This window comes from Melospiza georgiana, chromosome 6 (genome assembly GCF_028018845.1).
Source record: "Melospiza georgiana isolate bMelGeo1 chromosome 6, bMelGeo1.pri, whole genome shotgun sequence".
NCBI lineage: Eukaryota > Metazoa > Chordata > Aves > Passeriformes > Passerellidae > Melospiza > Melospiza georgiana.
Window position 1 is genome coordinate 23,551,852 of NC_080435.1, and position 20,742 is coordinate 23,572,593.

Consider the following 20,742-nt stretch of genomic DNA (forward strand, 5'->3'; position numbering starts at 1 on the left):
AACAAGGATTTCTTACACTGTCAACATTTGTGTTGCCTACACGGTAGGACAAGAGCTTTCTCAGCCTTCAAGTTTTGCACATATCTTTCTGTTGTTTTGATGTGAATTTCTTAGATTTCTCTTTAATTTTTTTTCTCTCTTCAATTTTTTTTTCTCTTTAGTTTCTTCCCTTTTAAAATGGGGTGATAATTTAATTTTTCCTCAGTCCTATGAGGTGTTTTGGCTTCAAACAGGTAAAAAGTGTTTTTGCCAAGGGTTGCTTTGCATTCACTGTGTGGTCTCATTTGATTCATACTGAGAGACCTCTCCTAATCTACTTAATCATAAAGTATTTCAGAGAATTGCTCATTAAAAATCACTTTGCACTGTCCATGTTATTACTAAACCACATCTGTATGGAATGTGGACATAATATCCTGAAATCCACAATTATTAAAAATAGAAAGCTAATTTTATTTGTTTCATTAGGAGACTGAGGTATTTCTTCTTGCAAAACCACCATGCTGGCTTAGATTTTTTTTTAAAAACATGCCACCTAAGTAAATGTTATTAGAATTATTCTGGTGGTTAATAAATAGCATCAGCTTTGAAAAGCTGATGTACTTTGCAAGCATGAAGATAATTTGTTTTTAAGGGAAGGTGTCTCTGCTGATTGCAAAGATTGCTCATTCAGAAAACAGTGTGATCCACAGCCTTAGCATCACACAGTTAGATATTATTTCCTGCAGGATGGAAGTCATCAAACTGGTGACAGTGAGGGAATTCAATTTTTAGAATTGAGAAATGGGAATAAAACATAGAAATTCTGGAATTCCTCTCAGTGGCACTTGACTAAACGGAGAAGAAATTGAGTTGGGTCTGCAGGAAAAGCCTTCAGACATGAAAAAACCCACATTATTTTTGCTAGATGTTGATCATGTTTCTTATTAAGCCCTGTGAACATGTTGTCTGTAGCTTCATGTGTATAACATTATTTATCAGCTTTTATTTTTAAACTGAAAGGTATTTCCAGGTTACAGTGGAGATCTTTAGCATCCCTATTTTATTAGAAAATAACCAAGGCTACGGACTACAATGCATTGTAAATATGTAAAAGAATTCTCATTACTGAGAGCAAAATGAAAAGTAGAAGTAAATTGAAATTTTTTTTTCTGTGAAAATACATTTTTAAAGGTGTAAAGGGTGGGGAAAACTTGAAAAACTATACTTCACAAGAGAAAAGCAAACTGTTATGTAAGCAGAAGTAGCCCCATATGTTACCTTTTAGAGGAAGAGCTGACTTAGTGTTACAAATTTATGTTGGGTTTTTTCTGCCCTTGAGGTTTTTTAATTTTTCAAACTCAGCTTTGGCAAATTTCTGCATCTTCATTATGGAACACAGAGGCTCAACTGTGGTGGGGGAACCCCACCCAAAGCATTATTTCAGTGGGGCTGAAATCCTGCTTCTTCTCTGAAAAGTAAACACAAACATTCGTCTTTGCAAGCTGGAGAGAGGATCTGGGATGTAGCAGAGCCCAAAGAGCAATGAGGGCATAAATGGGATGAGGTGGCAGTGGCAAAGAGCAGCAAAACTCTTGGCTGTCCTTTGGCTGTGGGAGAAAATGACACCTCCACAGCATTCCCAGTGGGAGCAGGAGACAAGAGGGCTGGGTTCTGTTTCCTGCCATTTTCCACACTGACGTGATTGCTTCTTAATTATGAGCTGGATTGAAGCTGCTAAAACCACATGGAAAAGGATTTATTTTTTAAGCAGATAATAATCCAGGAGACAGCAGAAGAGAGCCAGCAATTTACAGATGCTTTAAGTGTGTTTGAAAAGGTGCTGCAGGCAGAGTCTTTTCATCTCAACCAGGGTAAGGCAGAGAGATGGAAGTGGAGATGTTCACTTGTGGAATCAGAAGCCCCTTGGGTTTTTTTCACTGCTTTTACTCCAGCTTTATCTCTCTAAAAGTTAAATAAATTACAGCCTTTCTAGCCCAACTGCACGACTGACACAGTTTTTTTACAAAGCTGTCAAATATTATGACCAAGGAATACCACCTTGTGAAAATTTCAAGTGTAAAAGCTAATGTTTAAATTTCAAAGGTAAAATTCCTGGAGTTCCTTGGTATTTTTTTCCCCCTAATAATCTAAAGCTTATGACAACCAGTTGTTGATCTTGCAGCCCTTCCCTGTGAGGTAGCATTAGAAAGGGACCAAGGAATTTTGGCTCATAAAAATCAGGGATTCTGCTAAATTAAAGAAAAACTTGTTAGCTCTGCAAACAGAGCAGTGATAATAAGTGGGCCTGTTCCTATCCTTCAGCCAAGGAGAAGGATTGGGAAGGGTTATAAATAGGAACAGCATTCACAGGCTTGCTCGGGCGGTGTTCGCAGCACAGGCAGCCTGATGAAATTAAAAATATGTATCGGCTTATGGGGCCATACACGGAATTATGGGCCAGGTTGGAATCCTAAATCCCACTAGGAATTCTCTTGGCACAGCCAGTAGATGCAAAACTGGGATTCACTGAAGGCAATTGCCCTGTAAGGGTGGCACAGGGGTGAATTAAACTACAGGCAGTGGGGTAATGACTGGCTGCAGTAACCCATAAAAACACCTTCTTTGTGTGTTTTTGATAAATGGGGATTAGGGAGAGATGATTCTATGGTCCTGAACAGCATTTCTGAATTATTACATTGAAACTACCCTAAACTTGCTTTTATTCTCTGCATCTTGGTTTATCAGTCATTTTCCATGGTGTATTTATAGTTTTCCCATGGTTCTTATGGAGACACCAAACTTTAAGATTTTTAAATAGAGTGTGGAAACGCTTGGCTGGAAACCATCTGCTCCTCCATCCTCAGTGGTAGTGGCCAGCCTGTGGGATAGGAAAGAGGAGCCCAGCAGGAGAAGGGAAAAGAGGAAGAAGTGAGAGGATGCCCTTGCTTACTTTGTACTAACTGAAGTGTAATTAAAAGGTTTGATCACAAGGTTCAGGAAGAGAGCTCCAGATCCCACTCCCAGTTTTGTCCACCATTTACTTTGAGGAATTATGGCCTTCAGCTGTGGTGACAGAGGTTTTAATCTGGTTTATCCATGTCCTCCTGCAGGCGAGGAGGACAGGACGTGTCAACCACAATAAATGCAGCAGTGCTATAAATCCACTTGAGAGGCCCCTGGCTTTTATAAGGAGCTGATGAAAGAACAGGGCAGATGATGAAAGAAGCAGAGCAGGGCTTTCACTTTCAGAGCAGGGCCTGAGGCAGGATAAACCTGGGGGCTGCCAGGGACACACAGCTCAGCCCCAGGGAACAGAGCTGTCCCTCCCTCGTGCCTCTGGAGCACTGATAAGGGGTAAGGAACAGCAGCTCCTGCTGCTCTCCACCAGCACCACACCAAAATGATCCATGGCTTGGCCAGAGGGAGAAACACTTGCAGTTTTTCTGTGTTTGTCCAGCTGTGTTTGCACAATCCCATGGCCTCTGGGGCACGTTGGCATGACTGCTGGTGGTGGGAAATACTCATGATAAATGTGGGAGTTATGGAGGATGCTGTGGAATTGAGTCCTCTAGAAAGATAAACCTACACTGTGCTGGGAGAACAAGTTTTTAAAGTGAAACTAGCCAGTGATTTTGGCCATCAATGAATTAGTTTTTTTCATGAATATTTGAAGAAGTTCCTTTTATTTTTCCACAAGCAGGTAAGGCAGAACAGAATTTAGTGGTGAGTCCTTTACAGAGAGTGGTCCTGTGTTTGGTTTTATGGTAAAGGATGTCTGGGTTTGGCAGAGGATGACATAAGTGCCTTGATTTTTCGCTTGCTGCTCTCCCATTAGGCTCATTTCACATCGTTAACTGTTTGCCAGCCAATTTCACAGGATTGCTTGCTTTGTCAGTGATTTCTGCAGTGTTTCAGTCATTCCATTTTGTCATTTTTATTTGCTGTCATGACTGCTGTTGTCAGAGGAGGGCCATGCTGAAGTGCCATGAAGTAAGTGCCAACCATAAAGCATGGACTATTCTGTGTTGTACATTCTGCTGCTTTCTGATGCTCACCCATTGTTATTGCATTTCAGTGACTTTGGTGGTGACTGTGTTTCTCACAGTGCAGTGTGGATTAGATCATCCTAATCCAGAAATGGTAGCCATCCTAAAATGGGACCTAGGATGTCATCTCAAGGTGAAATAAAAGCCACACTCATCAGAGGAGTTCTCAGAAAATGTGTTGGTAACATGAGCACATAAGACCAGATTCCTGAATGTGTCTGAGCACCTAAACAAGGGGCAGGACTTTTCAGATATGGCCAGATTCTGCCAGATTTTGGGAGGTAGAGGGGTGGAGAGGGATGATTAATACAGTTTTACACACCTGTGTGAGGCCAAAAGTAAAGACAAACCAGCCTGTGTAGTTGTCTTGTCCTCGAAAGCTGTGGAATTCCTGCTGTTCTCCTTCCAGCTTCCCTTTCCCCTGCAGTTATCCAAGCAGAGAGGGCTGAGGCTGCCTGCTGGCCTGGCACCGTCCCCTTCCTGCTGCTTTCCAGACATTTCACATGGAAGCTCCTGCTCCTGCAGAGACAGACTCCCACAGACCTCCCTGACTGTGCCTCACTGGCAGCAGACACCGAGCAGCTCTCCATTCTTCTCCCCAGGATAAAATAACGCCCCTGTGAGGAGCTCTGCATCCTGCCAGTCATCACGTCAGCCCTTGCTCTTCACCTGCCCCCAAAACACACAATTCTTCCCTCACTTTCCTGCCATGCAAATTGCCTCTGACAACAAAGTAAATATTTAAGAGGTGAAGGCAAATTCTGGGATTTGTGCATCCTCCAAGATCTGTAAGAATTTAATTTCTTCAGCAGCGCCCCTATACAGTGACTTCACTTATTACTCCTCTTGGTTTTTAAGGTGTTTTCCTTTGATACAATGGAAAAGCTGTGTCAGAACCAGCAAGTGTTCTGGAAAGTTCTAGGCTAAAACGGCTCCCAGGAGCTGAGAATCATATCGGGTTTTTATTTTTCCATGGGAGCTGCTCCACTGATTTGCCTCTGATATTAAGTTAACAGTAAATTTGAATCTTGCAAATATAATTTAAAATTTAAAAGAATTTTTTGGCTACAAGCTGTGCTGATGGCTTTTGTACTTGGAGGCCATGTGGTTGTGACATATAGGTTATATATTTTGATTTTAATATGAAGCAACATAATGGGCATTGCAATCAGTGCAGGCTCACAGCAGCAAATGTTTATAAATTACCACCATATGCTGATTCTAACAGAGCAACATTTATTTAAAATAATTATCTGACTTTTCACCTTTTTTTTTAAATGAAGTTTGGGGTTTGGCAGGTTTAATATGGATTTGACATGTTTAGGATAACAGATGATCAAATAAGGCATAAGAAATTATGATTAAAAATGATTAAAGATCCAGAAACCCCGTAACAAAACAAACCCTGCCTGCTCTCCAGCTGGAACCTGCTCCCTCCTTATTGACCAAGCTGCCAACCAACCATAAAATGCAAGACAGATGATGGTTTCAAGGCTGTGTCTGCACCCCAGATCACATGGGAGATGGCATAAATAATAATTTAGGATGCACAGGAGTTACATAAATATACTTGGGTTTGTTGTTTTTTTTTTTCCCTTGGATTACAATTACAGAGCAGCACAAAAGAGTGGAGTTGATAGGGCAGGTGGAAAAGGGGGAAAAGAACATGGGAAAGTAATCTTGGAGTGAAAGGCATGGAACTGAAAGCCTGGCAGACTTGCCTGAGCTCCACCAGGGCTGTGCCCATGCCATGAGATCTGAGCACTCACATGGCTCTGAACTGAGTTGGTGTTGAAACATCTGCAATCAGCTAAAAAAATCTCATCACTATCTCAGAGTTTTGTTTTAATAATCATCAGCCCTGAACCTCTGGCTTGGAAAAAGCAAGATGCTCTCAGTTCTCCTGCTGCTGCTTGCAGCCATGTGAGGCCAGCGCTTTGATCCAGGCTGACAGGAAGCAAAGGACCAGGATGCCTGGGATGCTTTGCTCACCCTGGCTATTCCTGCCCATGGGGCTGAGAAAATTAGGGAACACCAGCCAAGGAATACTTCAAATGAGAGCACAGAGTTTACTTCTGGGGGGTTTGTTTCTTCTGTCTTAACATCCTTTATTTAACTTCCTGAGCAAGGCTGGGCAGGGAGTCTTTAAAAGGAGCAGTCTGAAGGAGAAGCAGCAAAAGTGAGTTGCAAAGCACTGAGCCTGGAGCTGTCAGTCAAGCAGTAAAAATTATCTTTCATCATCTGGGATAAAAGAAGCTGTATTTTCATCATCCATTTGATCCTGCCACAATGGGTGCAAATACAAAACCCTAATTTCTAGTATTTGCAAGACAGGAAAGTTAAGTAGAAGGGTGATTGCAGGTAAAGATCAGGGATTCATTTCCCTATTTATACAAAACTCATTCTTGCCATCACTAGGATAGCACTACCCCAATCTTTCTCAAAGAAGGCTTTTTTGGTTTTAAGTTATATCATGCCTTAGTAATGAGTGTGAGACTACTAGTGCTGAGGTAAAGGGGGTGGAAATAACTTGTTCCCCTTGGTTAGTAGAATTTAATAGTCTCTTGCCACAGACTTTTTATTTATAAGAATGCTTAGCTCCAGCCTTGGAAGACAATGAGAGCCATTAGGTGCCAAAAGCATCACAGGGAACACTCAAAACCTTGCCAAGTGTTTCCTTTCTGTGTTAAATTACAAAGCCATAAGTGCTGGAAGCATTGCTCCTACTGGGTTTTAAGTGAAGTACCAATCTTCCAAAGAGATCCCCCTGTTCCCATTGAAATCCGTGGAGCAGCCTGTGGGAAATCAGTGGGAATGTTGGTGTGAATTAGATGTGGGCTCTCCCAAAAGTGATTCTCAGTGCTCTCCTCATGGCAGGGAGCTTTATTTGAAGGGGACCTGCTGAGCTGTGAGCGTGGCAGAGCTGCACCTCCCTGGGCTCTGGGCTGGTGTGAAGGGCCAGAGCCCCAGGGGTGACTCAGGGAGCACTCTCAGGGCTCTCCACAGGCAGCACCAGCCAGGGAATCGCTGTCTCCTGCTCAGGGCTGCACTGGGGGAGACAGGGATTAATAACCCATTTGTAGCAGTGCCCCATGTTGCCATTACCCTGCTTTTCCTTCATCTCCTTGAGTTCTTTTCTGCACAGCAGTGCAGAGTTAATGCTGTGCTGGATTAATGGGAGCATTTCCATCTGACATCATGCACCCAAGGCATCCTCAGTCCTGCCCAGGCAGGACAGGCCAGGCCTGGGGACAGTGTGGCACTCAAAAACAGAACTCAGAGACAGAGGGCTTCTGTCAGGGTCTGCACTGCAAATCACAGTATAGCATCAGCCACATGGTCCTCTGGACTCCATGGCATTGCTCCCAGGATAAATAAACCCGTCCTTTGGTCTGCAAGGGCTTTAAATTAGTTGTCTGAAGGTTTTCCCAGTTGGCAGGTTGTTTCTGAAGTGAAGAACCCTGGAGCTCCAGGCATGCAAGGGCGCTGTGGAGCATCCTGAAGTGTGCATGCTGACCAGCAGGCTCTTCCCATGGGAGTGAGGGCTGTGGGGTCAAGCCTTTGATGACATGAACAGACCCAAACCTTCTAAATTTGCTTCTGTAGCCAGCAGGCAGAAGCAGAGGGTCGTGTTCCTTCCACCACCCTGTCAGGCTGGGCATCAGAGCGAGCCTCTCAGCGAGGTTCATGCCTGCTTCAGTCCTAATCTCAAACTCATTTTCTTTAGGCAGAACTTGACCCCAGCTACACCACCTCCAGTCATGCACAGGAAAAAGAATTTTGCCTCCTTAATTTTGTGGTGAAACTGCCAGAGTGTAATTTCTCTGTGGAAGGAAATAGACACTGAGATGTTTTAGGCACCTTAGAAGAACTCTTTTATGTTTAAAGCATGGATAGAAAGGGAAATAAGAGCAGCTTGTTCTATAAATTAAAAACATTCTGCAAAATTAACTGAGTGAAAGCCCAAAGATCCAAAATCCAGTGCTCCTGAAACTTTCCACCACTACTATTATTGGCTATGTTATGTATATGGGTGTAAACATAAAACCTTAATTTCTTGTATTTACAAGACAGGAAAGTACTATATCTAGTATTTGGTATCTATATCTAGTAGAAAGTATCTATATCAAGTGTTTGTAAAGCCAGAACTGAAAGTTTCCAACCCTCCATGTAGCAAAGGGAAGGTTGACTCCTGGTTGTGCTTTGCTGAGAGTACAAAATGCTCATGTGCTTGTTCCACTCAGCACTTCTCATTTAACCAGGAGTTAATTTGGGAACAGGTATTAAGAAGGGAGAGAATGTGTGCTCTGGAAGGTGTTTTTTCCTGGACTGCTCATAAGCAAATGATTTGTCTTTAACTTTAACTTAACAATGGCTTACCATTAGTGCTGGTTTTCTGGGAAAGAGTCAATGATACCGTTTTTGTACTTTTGGTTGATTCCCATGCTGTAATGACCACGTGCTGGTGGGGCCATGCTGGTGGCCAGCAGCTCTAACTGTGCCTGTGTGTTTGCCCTTGCAGGAGCACGGAAGTCATGAGTACTGTCTCAGGTACACGAAGTACAACAATCACTTTCACTGTCCGACCCGGAGCCAGCCAGCCGATCACACTGCAGAGCAGGTCCCCAGACTATGACAGCAGGACCTCAGGAGCGAGGCACGCTCCCAGCCCTGTGGTTTCACCAACAGAGATTAATAAAGACATCCTGCCTGCTCCTCTGACTGCTTCTGCTTCAGCCTCATCTCCTTCTCCAACTCTGTCTGATGTATTTAGCCTACCCAGCCAGCCCCCTTCTGGGGACTTATTTGGCTTGACCACAGGGCGCAGCAGGTCTCCTTCTCCCTCCATATTACAACAGCCAATCTCAAATAAGCCTTTTACAACTAAGCCTGTCCACCTGTGGACTAAACCAGATGTGGCAGATTGGTTGGAAAGTCTAAACTTAGGTGAACATAAAGAAACATTTATGGACAATGAAATAGATGGCACACATTTACCAAATCTACAGAAGGAAGATCTGATAGACCTTGGAGTGACTAGAGTTGGGCACAGAATGAACATAGAAAGAGCTTTGAAGCAGCTGCTGGACAGATAAGAATAGCTATCTTGCCTCACAACCTTCTGTTGATAACTAGAGATGGGCTGGTACTGACATACCCCAAATGCCTTGTCTGTCTGCGAGTGCCAGCAAAATTGGGGGGGAGGGGGAAAACAGATGAATTCCTGGTACTCAGGAGATGTAGACTGTCTGCTACATGCCCAAACACAAACCTAAAGATGCTAAAGAAGTGGGGCCATTTTATTTCAAAGCTGTGGGGAGATGTGAGAGAGAGACAATTGTTAACTTTAAAACTCTTGATACTGCCCTTGACCGGGAGCGTGGTGTGATGATTTTCTTTTAAAATGGCAAACATTTCAGGGTTTCTTTTATTGACAGAAAAAGAAAATGCATTTTATTTTATTCTCTTCTTGACATTCAGTCTCCAAGCAGGCTGCCTTCCCCAGCCCTTGGTTCATTTTAAGAGGACAGGGTTGCTCCATTACCACTCAAACCCAGTTTTATCAGTAGCAGGGATTTTGAGGTAGGCACAGGAGTTCATATTCCTCTTTTTTTACTGGCATAGCTCCCTGATCTGTTGGCAGTGAAGCTGGTTGTTCTGCTGGGGTCAGTCCAATGGTAACCTTGCTCTGTTTTACCTAGTATTTCTTTATTTCTGCAGTGGTATTTAGCACTCTTCCAAGGTGGCAGAACAAGTGCAGTGCACGCTCCATTGACGTGGCCTGCAGGACGGTGCAGACGTTGAGTAAAGGCTGAGGAGGGACCACACTTAGAGGTACAGCAAAGTGAAGCTAGTTTGAACCTGAGACCTCCCCCCAGTTCTCAACCAGCTCAGCTGATGCTGAGTCAAAATATGAACTCCACGAGCCAGGACAAACTTTGGGCACAGCTTTGGGACTTGACAGTGAGACACTGAGAGAGGCTGAGCCCTGGGAGGTGCTGCTTAATTCAGTGAGTGGTAAGTGCCTGAGTATTTTGAACAGCAGGCTGAGAAGGAAAGAGAAGAGAGATGAATGTTCCCATTGAAGTCAGTGGGAAGTGTGCCAGGATCTGAAGTGAGAGAGGGATTTCAGCCTGTTAGGATGGAAATGCTTCAGATCCTTGAGAGGAGGCAGAGAGGTGATGCCAAGCTGGAAAGAGCTGCCGAGTGTCTCGGGGTGCGAGGGCTGGGGAGGGATCCAGGCGCTCCTTTTGTCACTGCTGGCAGGAACTGGCTCTGGACAAGGACCCAGGGCCGGGCGCTGGCCCCCAGCCCATTCCTTGGCACGAGAGGTGGGAGCACCCTGCCAGAATCCGGGGCTGGGAGCGGGGCAGACAGAACTTTCCGGGAGACTTCTGTTAGCAGGGGAGAAACACCCATGGCTGCTTTACACGGCTTTGTTTTTTTAAAAAAATTATTATTATTATTTTTTTCAACTTTCAAGTTAACAAGTCTCTCTCTGCATGTTTGAACTCCCCCTTGAAATTAACACCTCTGAATATCTGTGAGTTTTGTAGGACTTTCTGGACAGAATATTCAAGATGTTCAAGGTGGGTAAATTGGGTGTGGATGGCTAAACTGCCTCCCTACCAAACTTTCAGGTTCCCTTACATTTTGCAAGGTACCTGAACTTTCTTTCCTTGATATGGTCCTTGATATGGTCCAGCCTATCTCTAATTTTTTTATTATTGTGATTATTTTTTGCTCACAAACAAGTGTCTAATTAGGTCTGCAACAGCCCTAGTATGAGTACATAAAGTTTAGCATTTTAAATATCTTTCTTTACTGCAAGTTTAAATAGTTGTACAGATAGTTTATAAGCACAATATTTTAAGAAAATAAGTGGCTGGTCTACTGGGCAGCCTTTGTGCCACTTCAGTGCTAGGAAGTTAAAAAGAGAAAAAAAAAAAACAAACAAAAAAAAAAAAAGAAAAAAAAACTTTTTGTGGTTTACTACTATTTCTGTGGAATAATTATAAAGTCTTGACCTTTTTAAAATCAACCTCATTTGGATGCATCTGAACCAGCAGAGCTGTGTTATATTTTCTATCTTTGCTAGAACTTCTACAGAGGAGGATGAATATTTCTTCAAAAGTGGTTACAGTTACCAACACATTGGAAACTCATAAAAATCAACTTATTTAAGCCTCCTGCCCCCTTTATGGAACAACAAATCTTTTGACTTAACATCTGTTACTGCACTCTGTTTGTATTTGGGGAGTTCCAAGGAACCTTGACATTAAAACGAAGCACTGAGGCTGTTTTCCTGTCGAGGAGTGCTGAGTTTTTCCATGGGAGGTGTAGAAAATGGCAGTTCCACTCAGATAGGTCGATGCAGGCAACTTGAGGCCATCACACACTTTAAGAAGTGAAAAAAAGAAAAAAAAAAAAAAAAGAAAAGGTAATTTAGCCATCTTTTGTCTTCCATTTGGTGATACAACAGAATTCAGTAAATAAACCACTGATGCCATGCTCTCTCTTATTTTTTTTTTTAATTTTTTTTTTGTTTGTTTCTTTGGGTACAGTTGCTATTACCTCTATAACATGTGCCAGAAATACGTTAGGAAATAAATACAGTAGTAAAAGAAAAAAAAAAAACAAAACCGTAGAAGTTGACTTTTAAAGCTGCTTTTTTTGGATCACAACCTTCCTGTTGGTTGAACTTGCCCTGAGCAAGGCTGACACAGCCAGTGGCTCCCGGGTGGGACCGTCCCTTCCTCACACAGGTGTGGCTCCTGCTCGGGCATCTCTTCAGGTACTCCAAGGGCAGGTGCGAAAACGAGCAGATGAAAGAGCTGAAAGGGAATAGTTTTATTTTTCACCTTGTGTCCTGTGAAGCAAACAGGTAAGGAGACCTGAGGGGACCTCCTTGGAGCACCAGAATGCGCCTCTGCCAAGTCGAGTTCGGTCTCCAGCTCTGAGGGGTGGTTTGAAACAAAAAAAAGAAAGCAATAGTAACAGATAACGCCGTGGCCTCCGAGTATTTTCACCAGGGGGGAGGAGAGAAGACCCATTTCTTTCATGCTACTCTGATAGTGAAAAACAAAGTCATTAGAGATCTATGATATTCTGGGTTTTAGGATCAACTTTTGTTTATATACTGTAATTTAAATAAATTGCATTTACATGCCTAGTTTCTGTAATATTTGTGTATACAATACCAAAATCTTACAAGATGTAAATTGTGTATAACTGCACAGACTCCTTGCCCTAGGTGTCTGAGAACATTTTAAGTTTAATTCATATATTATAAAATGACTAGATGTGACTGTTGATTTACAGAATTTACATATCACAAAGAAGTTAATTATTTGTGGTACTTAAGTTAATAAAAAAATAGTGATTTTTTTTTTCTTTTCCTCTCAGTTCTTAGAAAGCATTACCCAGTTGATCTGGCGATGATTATGTGTATGAGCCACAAATATTGATAATTTTTCCATTACATTTTTTCTTTTCTTTTCTAGATACTAATATGTTTCTCGCTATAGTTTGTGTAACAACTTGTGTTCACGTTATCTATGTTGCTGTAATTTTTGTGCTTTAATTCCTCTTATTTCGACTGATTAAAAAAAAAAAATCAAGCTCCTGTAACTTGCACTTTTCCCCAATCCTTAATACTCTTGTATGGCAACCAAAATTACTGTAAGAAATAAATATAATATTGCACTAAGGGTGTGGTTCTGATTGCAAACAGAGAACACTGTCTGGATTTTTATTAAAAAAGAAAAAGAAAAAAGTTGCCAAAAATATTTGCAATTTGTTGTTGAAAACGCATAAAATGCTTTAACAAAATGTAGATAGAACTAAGGGAAATTTATTGATTTGTTGTTGGGAACAGCATTTCCTGTTTATTCCTTTTTTTTTTTTTTTGTTAAAGCATTCCTTATGCTTGATGTTGTTCTGTTCATTTACTGAATTTCAGGGGTCACGCTTGAAATCTGGAAAAGCAGGAAACTTTCAAGGGGACAGGTAGAAAACCGCATTACCTGATTTTACTTTTTTTTTTTTTTTTTTTGCCTTAAGGTGGAATTCCTAAATGTGTGGAATGTTCTTTGTCCCGAGCTTCAGTTCTGCTGCTGCTCTGCGATTTCACAGGCACTGAGAAGAGGGGGTTTAGGGATTTTATTTTCATCTGGGGCTAGGTTTTCTCTGGGGCAGAGCAGCTGTGCAGAGGGGAGGAGGGAACAGCTCCTTGTCCGACTTTGTGCATCTTGTGACTTTGAAATCTGTACCAGCGGGCTCTGTTTGTACTGTGAATAAACAAGGCTGCAAATGGGAAAAAAAAAAAAAAAAACAACCAAACAAAAAGAAAACAAAAAACGAGGAAACAATTCTCATCTTCTTTTGGCTTGAGTTAAAGATTTGTTTTTCTGTCTTTAAATGGTGATGCAATGAAGAGTATTTTTTATTTTTATTTTCTAAGATATTGGAATAAATGCCTAGAACCGTTGCCATTTGGTTTCATACGTTCCTTAACTATGAATCTCTTCTCAGCTGTTGTTCTAGCTCATCATTTTTGTAGCCCCCTGTTATTATTTCTCTCATGATTTCCCAACAACAATTACTTGGCAGCTTTGTTTTGTTAAAAACATATACTAGAACCAGTCTGTTTGGGTTTTTTTTTTTAATTTACTTATTTCAGGTATTGTGGCAAACATCTGTGTATCCAAATAAAGTCAGGTATTTCCAGTGCAAAACAAAGAATGCTTTGCAATTGTCACTGCTTGTTGGCCAAAGAAATGAGAAAAGTTGATCATTGCTGTCATTGTGTACATTGTATAAATGTGTTCTGCTTTATTCTTTGGTTTCTGTATTTTTTTCTGTATTTTTTTTTCCTGTATTTTCCTGCATTTCGTGGATTTTCATCCCCTCTGTCCTTGGCTGGGCCACCCAGAGTAGCACGATTGTAACAACGCTTCAGAATGTGTGGTTTTTTTAAAAAAAAAAGAGAAAAACAAACAACAAAAAAAATTGTACGTGCCTTATAATTTTCCACCTGGATCAGCTACACTGTATTTCACATAAAAAGCTTTATCTTCAAGGTGTTCAGTACCTGACAAACAGAGAGTGCTGGGGTTGGAGTGAGCTCCGTGTCGCTGCTTTAGGAAACGCTGAGGAGCTGCAGTGACTCAGACCTTATCTCGCCACAGTTTTGGCATTGGGAGCCTGATTTCAAGTCTTCTATTCAAATCAGGCAAGCAAGAGGGGGAAAAGAAATGAGATGAGACTGTTATTTTGGGTTCAGTTCACTGCCATAAATCCTGGGTGGGTGGTACAATTGACATGGGCTGTGTTTCACAGACGAGGTAATGATGATAAATAAATAAACCAAGTGGACTTGATGCCATTAAGTCTGCCACAAACTGGTTCTGTGCCACTGACATCTAGTGGAACCTGATGGACACTGTCTCAGAGCAATATCAGACCTTTAAAAATATTTATTTATTTATTTATTTACTTTCAACTACTGTCATTCTTTCTACAAGAATTCTACAAAATTTAGAAAATTTTGTATTGTTATTTAGGTTGGCCTGAGTATTTAGGCCTTTAGTATTTTACAGAAAGGCTGACTGTATAATTACACAAATTATACATGAATGAGAAGTCTTTAATGTGTTTTCTGGTCTCTCTGTGCTTATGTTTTCTCAGTTTTCTGTTTTGAACGTCAGCATCTCCATGTGATACTTCATTTGCATCCGGCATGGTTTTTAATGGGAATATAGGTTTTGTCTCCAGTACTGTAAACCTTGGACTGTTTTGAACCATTTCTGACACTACAACCTGATGAACAACAGCCTGTTCAGTTCCAAATTGTGAAAAAAACAAAAAAGTGAGTTTTGAGGTTAGGAAGCAGTTCAGAACAGCTGGGGGGATTTCCCTGATGCGCTTGCAGTGCTGAAGTTTGGTTTCTCCAATAAAATTCCAGTTGTTTTTTTCCTCAGGACTGATGCCAGGAGGAATCCGTGCACGTGTGTGTGAGTTCTTGTACGCTTTCAATGTAAAGGTCCTTGGGCAGCCTTAGAAACCAATGTACAGATAGGACACCAGTGTTGCATGTGCTTAAACCTGTACTGGAATCAATGTCGCCGTGTACCTGTTTGCTTTGGAAATCTGAAGAGAATACAATATACAGAAACCTCAAAATCTACCTCATGTTTTAATGGGTTCTTTTCCACTGGCGTTCTCCTGTTACCTGAACGTCTCTGAGCATTCCCTGCTGGGTGCAGGGAATGGCCAAGCCTGGCTCTTCCCACCCAATCCACCCCTGGAAAATCCCAAGTGAGGAACTGCTGGGGCTCTGTCATTCTTCTGTCCTTTTGTTGTGACCCTGTGCTGCAGCCTGGGGTCTCCTTTGGGGTCAGACCTGCAGTGCCAAGGGCGAGGTGAGAGCTCCAAGAGATCAGACAGAAAGGGGACTGAGACAGAGCTCCCTTCTCATTTTCTCATTTCTGTTATTGATGTATTTATCACTTACCATTTACTTGTCGCGGTGCGGACAAGTGAACAACAATCACTTCATCTTTATCTGGGCATAGTCAAATAGTGCAGAGAAATACTACTGTGTTTAGAATTCTTTTCCAAGCTGTGCTGCATCCCATCTCTCCATTTGCTCTGTCTCAGCAGTTTTCTTTCCTTCCAAAGCAGTGGGTGTCAGCTTTAGTGTGTGCTGCATTCTGTAGGCTCAGCTGGCTGACCTGTCAGACTCTCAGTGCCCCAGAAACAGAACATTCACAGGTGCACCCTTCACCCGAGGCCATCTGAAATGTCTCATTTGCTGCATCACAGAGAGGGCACAAAGCAAGGGCAGGTGACTCCCTGAAGCTAGTTTTCAGTTTCTAGGAAAGGAGTTTTCTTGCAGAGGCAAATTTGGAGCAGACCCTGGACACACCTTTGGCTCTGTCCCGTGGACACAGGTCCAGCCTCTGACCTTTGTGCTGTTCTGCCACCCCTGGGGACAGAGCCACACCCAGCAGAGCTCCTCCTCTGGGTGCTGTCTGTCTGTGCTGCTGGCCAGGGTGGTTTATCCCAGGGAAAACCTGCTGGAAAGCCCAGAGCCACGGGAACAGGGAAACTTTGTTTGTAGCACATGCAGGGAGTGGAGAATCCTGCCAGGAATCCCACGGGACCGCTCTGTCAAAGGGGACAGGGAAGAAGAGAAATTTGGCTTGGCAGAGACATGCACAATACCCAGCCACAAAAAAGGGCATGAAAATTCCTTATCCCAAGGAATAAACCTCTGTAGATGTCAGCCCACAGCTGGAGGGTGGGAATGAGCTGGGAGCAGGGCTTGGAGCAGGGCTGGGAAGGACTCGCTCTGTTTCACCCCAAGATGGGAGGCTGGAAGGAGCTGTCTGATTTTTCCCCTCCCGTGAAGGGTGAACTGCCAGGGAAGGGGGGTGACCTAAGGGAATGCTGGCTCTGGAATGACCTGGCCCCAGCTGGGGAGGAGGGAGCCCAAATGGGGAGGAGAATGGGGCTGTGCTGGGGGTTCCTGTAGGAAACAGCCTGGGATTTATTCCTTGTGGCACACAGCTGATCCTGGGCACCTTCCTGTGAGCTCTTCTGCCAGAGCTGTGGGCTGAGACAAACGGGATGGAGGGAGCCCAGGTGCCTTCCCTGGGCTGGTGGAAACTGTCCCTGCCATGGCAGGGAAGGGGAATGAGAGGGGTTTGAAGGTCCCTCCCAGCCCAGACCATTCCAGGGGTTTAGGATTCTATAGAGAACTATTAGATTACTACTGAAGCACCAAACCAAGCTCTGGAGCAGAGAAAGAAAACCTGGGACGTTGCACCTAAAATATGCCAAACTTAAAGCCCGGCTGCAGCATTAAAGAACTCCAGGGAAAAGGGGCAAAAGTTTATTCAGGAAAGATAAAATTTCCATGCTCTTGTCAGCACAAAATAGATGCTATAAAACAAATAAAATAAAATGGTGATCTGCAGCTCCTTAGAGATTAAATTCAAGGTTGCACAAGCCCCAATATTCCTGCTAACAAGTGCCATTTAGTCCTTACCTATCTGTTTGTTTTCATGGCTTGTTTTGTTCTTTTTCTATTTTTTAAAGAAAGAAAGAAAACAGCTAAAGAGCACTGGGAAATTTATTCATTGTCCTTGTCTGCAAGGACACCAGAAAATTTATAGCAGTTTCTATAACATCTAAAATCTTTAGCAAAACACATGCATTTCCTTTTTCTTTTTTGACATTAATAAATAACAGATAAAGGAAATGTTCTAAAGTAAGGATGCTCCATCAGGCTGGGAAAAAACTGTCTAATTAACCACAGCAAGAAACCCTGTGAAGAACTTCAGAGATTTGAAAGGCAAAACCAATATTCATTGGAAAAAACCCAAAAACAAATGTGTGGTTATGGATGATTCACTGTCCCCTAAAGGACAACAGGGCCACCTGTCAGGACACCAGTGGATTGTGCCAAATATTTTATTATATTGCTTACTTGCACTACTGAAAACACAAGTTTTATCTCATTATTTGAGGTTCTTGGGTTTATTAGAAGGCTCGGTTTTATCCCTGCACTGTAAAAGGGGCACAAATAAAACCTCCCACAGAAGCAAGCCCTGGTTTATCTGGAGTTTAAGTTTCAGAACTGTTGAATATTTTTGCTGTATCACTGGGGTTTTTTTTTTGTTGTTGTTTTTGTTTTTGTTTGTTTTTGGTTTTTTTGGTTTTTTTTGGTTTTTTTTTTAATACTCAGGACACCTTCCTTTTCCTGACTGATCTCTTGTTCTTCCTGGAGGATAGATGAAATTCCATATTTTCCCTCATGATATCCAACATTAACACAAGAGCATTTGGATTTGTTTGCAGTTACCAGCTACAAAAGCCAAAGGCCAAGACTGATATCTGGGCTTTACAGAAGGAAAAGGTGATCCCAGTGCAAATTAGCAGCAATACAGTTTTAAAAGCAGAGGAACACAGAATGAACTCACTGGAGGATCTGTTTCCAGCTTGCACTGGAAATAACACCCAATATTCAGTAGAGAAATCTTGTTATCAACTTGCAATACTCCCAGGCTGTGTTTGAGTCTGAGATTTTGATGGCCTTTATTTTTATCAGTGCTTTGCTGACCACATGAAAATTTTCTGCACTATTGTGCAAACACAGGGGAGGCAGAGCCATAAGAGGCTTGGTTAATGAGGAATTTTAATTTATTTTGTAGCTGCCGCACAGATGAATTGAGGGTAAGATGGCAGCTTGTGTTTTTCCAGGAACTGTAGTGGCACCACTCTGTGTGCCTGTGAATAATCAGAAAATTTTTTAGGTTGGAAAAGTCCTCTAAGATCATCCAAGAGCTGCCAAGCCCTCCATCAAACCATGCCCCCCAAGTGCCACATCTGTAATAATTCTACATAATTTCAATAATAATTGAGCTTGAGCTTGAGCTCCTTCCCAGGCTGGGCTGTGCCAGTGTCCAGGGCTGCCTGGCACAGAGGAGCAGGGGTGTGCCACCAATACCAACAAGTGTCAATGTGCACCTGATGGAATGAGCACACCCTGCAGAGGGAATGAGCAGGGAAAGGACAGCCAGCCCATGGGAAAGGAGCCCTGGCTCCAGGGCTGACCTTCCTGCCCTCTCCTTGGCCCACAGAAGAACCTCCCCTGTCTCCCCTGTCTCACCTGGCTGTCCCTGGCCCTGGGGTGGCACAGGAGAGCTCCGAGTGGTGCTGGCAGGGTGAATCCACCCACGGAACAAAGAGCTGATCCTGGCTCTGGATCTGGCAGGGAGCAGCTCCCTCCCTTCCAAAGCTTCAGCCAGGGCTGATTCCCAGCCAAGATCCAACAAAAAGCTGTTTGGGAATGTCTTTGTACTCCTACTGACCTACCTATGGTCACTCTGGCTGTGCTTTGCTTTCAAAGAAAGGCCAATAATTACTGGTGGCAATAATTGTGGCACTGGGCAGGCAGGAAAGCAAAATGCAGAGTTTCTCCAAAGCTTCTCTAGGCCTTCCTAAACCTCCTAAAAGAAAACCCAAATAAATAACATTCCCAGTGATGCCCCAGCTCCTGACTCGCTCCTAGTCTGATGTTCATTCCTCACTTAGGATTGTGCAGTGGGGTTTGCAGGCCAGAGAATTAACAAATCTTGTTTAGCTTTCAATTTCACAATCCCTATCACAGTGCACTTTTGCTGGCTGGAACTTCCAGAAGCCAAAACCTGGCAACCTGGCATCAGGAACTGCAATCACTGGCCTGGGAAGTCACATAAGCCCAACTCTCTAAGGATCATTTTCTATTTTTTTTTTTTTTTGTTTGTTTGTTTGTTTTTTTTTGTAGTGGGAATTCTGGTAGAAACAGCTGAAATGCATGACTTAAAATTTTTGGCTTCTTAATTATTTAATCAATTTTGCCTGACTCCACCTGGCCATTAGACCCTGTTTTTGGGGAAGCTGTAGCAAAGCACCACACTCCTCCTTTCAGGCTGCATGAGGCCCTTCCCAAGCAAGGGAAGATGCAGTGCCTCTTTTTCTGTCCCAGCTTCCCGGATCCTGGGACAGATCTATCAAGTGAAGCTGCTTTGATCAATCCAAATTCCCTTTTTGGAAGTGATCCAGGGCAGTACTCTACACTTGGCCTCCAGATCGATCAATTCTTGCTCTTTTCCTCTGCCCACGGATTAATGTCTCACTTTGTCCTTCACCAAGGGACTCTGCAGCAGCTCCTGTAGAAACGTGCTCAACGTGAGAGGAATTTGAAGCAGCTTCTCCAAATTTAGTACGAACCCAGCTCCACACCACGAGCATCCTGTTGATAGATATGGACGGGACTGCAGCCTGAGTTTTGGGGGCTCCACATCCCTTTCTGACAAGGAAACACCTGCAGCAAGGGGAGGAGTTCCTGAACTGCACCCCAGCAGGAGCTGACCTGGAGCATTCAACATCCAAAGGCTGCACTGGAAAAGCTCCTGGGGCAGACTGGATTGTCTCAGAAAATCACAGGTGGCTTCAAGACTGCAAGTCTGCATTTGCAAAGCCAAACCAGCACTTGGGAGTGCTCCCTGAGCTTCACCTGGTGATTTCCCCTGACTCCTGCTCCTCCTTCCTTGGGTAAAAGAAAAAAAAAAAAAAGCAAAAAAAAAAAAAAAAGCAACCCAGTTTGATTGATTCTTGCTATTGAAAATCTATTTAAAACAAAAATCAACAGCCAGCAGCAGATTGGACAGCCATGGGTGTCTCATGACAGAATTTCTCCACTCCATTGCAGCCTTCTCCAGTAGGTGAGGCAATCCATGAACAGCAACTAGCATTAATCATCAGCACCACTAAATAATCCAAAAAAGGCTGCTGGGATTTTCTTCCAGCAGTGCATCAAGCACCAGATTCCCAGAGAAGTTCAGGGTTGGAACAGTAAAATCTGGACAGCAAGGCAGGACCTTCCTGCTGGCAGGACTGAGAGGAGCAAAGCCTTGGGAACAACCCACCCTGCCATGAACAAGAGCAGAAGAGCTTTAAAGGGATGGAAAAGTTTATTTGATGTAACCCATATCTGTGTTTGCAAGAGCAGCCAGTGCCCCGATGCCACCAGCATTCCCAAAATCCAGGAGCAGCCACAAACCCTGCAGCCCTCTGGTGTTTTTAGCAGAAGTAACAAGCACGTAAAACAAAAGCCTGATGCTGAGATTTTTCAAAAGAAAATGAAAAAAAAATATTCCATGCA

At 43.0% G+C, this 20,742-nt stretch overlaps 1 protein-coding gene across 3 annotated transcripts in view; it reads left to right on the forward strand.

Annotated features, from left to right (window-relative positions):
• Positions 1 to 12,734, forward strand: part of SHANK2 (SH3 and multiple ankyrin repeat domains 2) — a 247,483-nt gene extending 234,749 nt beyond the window's left edge. For all 3 annotated transcript variants that reach the window (XM_058026177.1, XM_058026178.1, XM_058026179.1), the window contains one exon: positions 8,551 to 12,734. In XM_058026177.1, coding sequence (XP_057882160.1) covers positions 8,551 to 9,124 — 574 coding nt within the window. In that variant the 3' untranslated portion in view covers positions 9,125 to 12,734. The remainder of the gene's footprint in view (positions 1 to 8,550) is intronic.
• Positions 12,735 to 20,742: the final 8,008 nt, after the last annotated feature.